General features: G+C 29.4%; 1 protein-coding gene across 1 annotated transcript; it reads right to left on the bottom strand.

The window, feature by feature from the left end:
- Positions 1 to 662: 662 nt before the first annotated feature.
- Positions 663 to 2,123, bottom strand: LOC114187360. Its single transcript, XM_028075598.1, has one exon. The coding sequence runs from the start codon at positions 1,849 to 1,851 to the stop codon at positions 862 to 864; it is 990 nt and encodes a 329-aa protein (XP_027931399.1). The 5' UTR covers positions 1,852 to 2,123; the 3' UTR covers positions 663 to 861.
- Between the last annotated feature and the right edge of the window lie 3,691 nt (positions 2,124 to 5,814).

Genomic DNA, 5,814 nt, shown 5'->3' on the forward strand with positions numbered 1-5,814 from the left:
TACACATTAAAATCAAATTTCATTTGAGTTTATTTTTAGATAATTATATTTAATTTTTTCAAAATAATCTCACTAATATCTACAAACGCGTAAAAAATATATAAAACTAAAAAATCTCAAATATTTTTATTCTGGTAAGTAAGTTGCATGACTTATTCTTTTTGACATACATAATGCGCGTAAGTACGAGACTCGTGTCCCCCACGACCCGTATTCATTAGATGTGTTTTTTTTCATCATAATCTATCTACCTAGTATATGGATCAATGATTACTAAACTTTCACATTTATTCTAAAGTTTAGTATTGCACACTTTACTCTCACTATTTTATTTTTTAATTTTTCTTATAAACATAAAAATTAATCTTTTTAATAACTATTTGAAAGAAAAAAAAATGAGTGTCTTTTTAATAACTAACACCCGATTATTGGATCCATATACTTTAAATCCATTATGGAATATCTTATCCATCTCTAAAAATCAAATCGGATTCCGAACAACCAAGGTGGTACGATAAATGAAATATCTTTAAAAATACTCGTAAACCAGGTGCAATTAATGTCGGAAAAAAAAAACATTTTCTTATTCTAAATTAATCTACAATGTAACTTTTGAAATAAACCCTCTGGAGCAAATTATTTTGAAATCATAACATGTAAAATAACCATCCAAAAATCACAAGCATTTTATCAAGGTGAACGGAAGAACACGATTATTTCTGATTATGGATAAAAGACAGTAACCGGAAGCAGCAAGAATGTACAAGAGAGAAAGAATAGATACATATATATGAACAAAATAATCGAAATCCAATCTCTGTAAAAGGTTGAAATCCCTTGAAAGAATGAAGAGAATAAGAATCAATTTACGGTCCAAGCATAAAGCAACAGAGAGAAACCAGTGGCATTGCTGCCACAAGACTTGGTCGATGAAGAACACGAAGACCTCCCACACTCGCTACTCTCCTCTGCCCACTGCAACACGCTCGAAACGGAAACGCTTTTCTTTATCAACTTTTTTTCCGCCACCGCCATTTCCGGCCACACCGCACCGTCCCCCACTTGAAACACAAAAACACCGTGACCGTTGTTGCTCTTATCGCCGTCGTCGTTAACCACCCAACTCAGCACGTCCCAATAAAACTCCACTTCGACTCCGTCGATGAATATTTTCTCGTACCCTCGGAACTTCCACGCCAACCGTTTCACCACCAGCCGCGTCTCGCCGTCCACTTTCACGCGCATCGCACCCCCGCCGCCGCCGCACTCGATCTCTATCACGTGCTTGGACCCCATGAACACCGCGCGCGACACGTAGCATCTGCTTCCGAACACGTGCTCTCTCCGCGACAGCAGAACCGGCTCAACAACAAGGTTGTCGCTGCCGCTGCCGCCCCCGGCCTCGAGCTTCTTGTGCCGCCGCGTTAGATCGCGGAGAAGATCGCCGAGGAAAAATTGGAGCTTGCCGTTGTGGGTGATCGCAAGGTAGAACCGCGATTCGGGTTCGGCGGAGTTTTGTGCGAACTCAGCGCGCGTGAAGTTCCAGTGGAGCTTGATTTTGCGGTGGCGTATGGATTTTGAACCGTGGCGTGTGAAGAAGGAGAGCATTGTTGAAGAGTTGAGAGGAATTGTGACGGAAAAGGTATCTGCGGCGGAAACGGTTAAAGAGTGAGAGAAAAGGGTTTTGGACCAACTGAGAGTGAGATAAGTGGGGGAGTTGCATAGTAGAGTTTGGTATATGCATGTTACCACATTCTGAGGTACTTGTTGGGAACAGTAACTGCTTCTTGAAGAAGAAGAAGAAGGGGTGTTTGGTATAGGTTGTCTGAAACTGAAACAACCTGCGATCATGTTGTTCGATTTCTTCTACACTCCGACCATAACCATAAATGTGCGTTCTTTTGTTTTTTTGCTATGTGAATGAAAGAAATGAAGAAAGGGGAAGTATTAATAGAAGTTTAATTTTTAGGTAAGGGGTTGAAAAAAGTGTGGTGCATAAAGCATGGTTTTAATGATGAGAACAGAGGGGTTGTTTGGTTAGAATGATGAAGGGCAATTGCAGTGAGTTTTGATTGGGTCATGTTTTTGTTCCTTGAATTGCGCCTTTGACAGGGCAAGGCATAGGAAGAGTGGGTTCTTTATCATGTGCCACTGAGCTGGGTTGCACTCACATTTTCCAACTCATCAAACTCACAATCATTTTCTTACATCACAATTTTCCCTTTTCTGAATTCATATATTGTGTCAATCATCCCAAAAGCTACTTGTTATTTTAGTATGTAAAATATTCTCACTCTGTTTAATCAATATTCACCAATTTTACCATTTTAATGCATGCATATATTATTAGTTTTTGAACTTACAATTTTAATTGGGTAAATTGAACATTTTTTACCTAATTTTTTTATGTTACAGTATGTGTGCTAATTCTTGTTTTCTCCCAATATGTTTTCAACCACAGAAGTATGCAGATTTTGAACGTTGTGAGATGTTAAGAAAATGTGTATCGTTGGGGTCCATCAAACAACGGTTAACTGAGGGTACACAGTTATCCGTACCGATACAATTTCAGCTGTTAGATAAAGATCTGACTGTTCACAATTTTCTGATTTCACTGTTGCGCTATTTTCCGTAATTGCACCAAATCCAAACCCACGATAAGTCAGAAACCAATGCTCACAATTCACTGTCTTTGTACTTGCAATGGAATTATGAAAAGATAAATTGTTTTTTTTTTTGTTAAATGTCTCTTAAAAAAATAAAGGAAAACAAAAAACTTATTTACCATGTTTCAAATTTTACATTATTATATGTTTATCATTTTTTAAATGAAATTCTACACGAAGATATGATAAAGTTGGAATAAATTACGAGACAAGTCATGAGTTTAACTTTTTAAAAAAATATAAAATTCATTTGATCAATTTAAAAGATAAAATGTGAGATTATAAGTTCAACTTATTTTGTTAACTTAACATTGTCGGTAATATTTTATTTTGTCAAACAAAATTGTATATAATTTTAAGAAAGAGAGCAAGAATAAAATAATTATGAAAGATTTTGTTAGTCTCGTTTATAGATATCTAACCCCTTAAAATTTATTATTAAAAGAAAAGTGGAATTAATAACACTACAAATAAGTAAATTTTGAAGTTTTCTCTTACTCTCTCAGTTTTTGTGTTATTTTTTTTCGTGCATTGTCTGAATTTTTCATGTTTGTCTAAGGTTTTTGATTGACTTTTCAAACTCTGATAACATGTAAATCACATATGTCTCTACAAAATCTTACAAAAGTACAAGAGAATTGTACACAAAAAAAAATATAGTTTTTATATTTCTTTTTTCTCATGATTTTTTTTTGTGCTTTTCATCTTTATGTCTTTTAATACATGCTATTTTCTTAACTATTATATTTTTAATGGGTGTTTTTATCTATTTATCATAGATTCTTTGTGTTTTTAAGAATTCAATGCGTTTATAACTTTCTTTATTGTTAGATATATCACAAAGAATCACTTAGTTGTATAAATTACTTTTAAAGTACAAATTTCATAATCTAGAATAAAAATTTATTAAATATTGTAATTATTGAAATAATTTAGATTATGATGTACAAAATATGAGGTGAGTTAATATTATTATGTCTACAAAATGGTGAGAAGAGATTAAGAATGAGTGAAACTTTAATGGTATTAATGGTATAAAGTAGTCAAAAGATTAGAATTTTCATAAATAAAAATGTAGAAAAACATTCAACCACAATATTCAATCACTGATTTGAGTTATTCCAGCGAATTATACTTACTGTAATCAATTTATTCCATTTTAAGATGATTATATATTAGAAATTTCATACAAAAAATATAGAAACAAATTTTAAAAACATTCAACCACAGTATTCAATCATTGATTTGAGTTAATCCAGCAAATACTTTATTGTAATAAATTTATTCCATTTTAAGATGGTTACATTTGAAATGTTTAAAGAATTGATAATTTTTTAAAAATTATTAAAGTTTAACCTAAATAAACATTTAAAAAGTTTAACGAGAACACATGAAATGTTTAAAGAATTACATAAATATTTCTTTCGTTTATTCTTACTCTGAAACAGTAATTGATTTTAAAAAAATACTAAAAATATTTATTTGAAGTAGGAATAAATTTATATCTGGAGAAATGTTTGTTATTTTGACCCATATTTTTTTTATAAATAGTTAATAGTTAACATATTTTTATAAACAAAATACAAACACATTTGTCAAAATTGTATTCATCAGTATATTTGTCTTAATAATTTTTATAATATTTGTACGTAAAGATTTACTTATCATTACAAATGAGTGGTCGTGTTTTATTAATTATACAGGTCAAATAAAAAAATAATACGTATAATATTAGTATATTTTTTTAATACAAATTTTTCTTAGATTTAGATTTGAATGATAATGCATGGATACTGTAAAAGTATTATATTACCATCTAATTAAATTTATATTTAATATGACTTTTAAGATCGTTATTATAATTATCGAGAAAACCATCATGCATGAGAATACATAATTTATTTGTCTTATCTTTACTCTCAATATCATTAAAATTTTACTTCCTATTAATTCAACTGTTAAATTTTTCTTAAATGTCAATATCAATTTCGTAAAATAATAATTATTTTGACTTAAATCTATTTAAATTATAATTAAAAGGGTTGGTGATTAAAAAATATCACAATTACATTATTAAATTTATATAAAAAAAATTAAGTTATAAATAATAGATTAAAATGTTGAGTTAATAAATAATTTCTAATTAAATTCAAAATTGATTTTGAATTGCACCAACACGCCACTAGTCCGAGCAGAATCATGCTTAAGTATATTTGGCGTTATAAATGAAGAAAAAAGTGAGTGTTTGAAAAAAAATCAAAAAAGTTATTAATCTAAAATTCCTTGACAAAAAATATTGAATTTATTTCAAGTATATTGATAGTATAAATGAACGTTAATCTTTTTATTGAATGATAAATTAACCTTTTTTATAACAAACATATATTTGATGATAATATCACTTCATGAAAATTAAATTAAAAAATTTTTGTTTTATTCCTTCAACTAAAAGTTTTAAATTATAATTTTTAATTCTACATTTATTTATTATTGCTGTTATGGCTAGCTTACGTAAACAAAATAATCAAGTGATTTTCGTTAACAAAGGAAAGAATAATGTAATATTCAAAAGTGTTAGTAAATGTTTTAATAAACCTTTAAAATATTCGAGATAGGATGATTTCTAAGACAGAGCATATTAACACGTAATCCATATTCTAGTTCGTGGGTGAGATGGTGCTTGCATTTCCACCACGTTTGTGGGTCCATGTCCTATGAACAGTTATAACAATTAATTTTTACTTATATATCTGTTATTAAAATTATAACATAATTGACATGACATGCATTATATGAGAAAATCAATAATATTTTAAAATGCTATTCAAATAGAATCTAATTAAAATAAAAGGTTTAAATTTTGTGCAATATCACCCACAAATGGCATGTTATTATATCTAATAAATTTATTAGTTTTTGTAAAAATTATTATAAGATTTTAACAAATTTTCGTTTTATCATTATAAAATCTGGAAACATTCCATATATTACTATATAGAACAAATAGAAAAAATATTAATTTTGTATGATTAATAATATTTATCTTAACATCTACCTGGAATGAAAATTAAACTGAAAAAACTGTTATATATGTTATATATGCGAGAGAGAAGAAGGACATGGAAATAGATTGATTAGTACACATGAA

Source organism: Vigna unguiculata, chromosome 6 (assembly GCF_004118075.2).
Source record: "Vigna unguiculata cultivar IT97K-499-35 chromosome 6, ASM411807v1, whole genome shotgun sequence".
NCBI classification, from domain to species: domain Eukaryota; kingdom Viridiplantae; phylum Streptophyta; class Magnoliopsida; order Fabales; family Fabaceae; genus Vigna; species Vigna unguiculata.

Coding starts and splice junctions, on each gene's coding strand:
- LOC114187360 (XM_028075598.1), bottom strand. CDS start 1,851: ATGATCGCAGGTTGTTTCAGTTTCAGACAACCTATACCAAACACCCCT.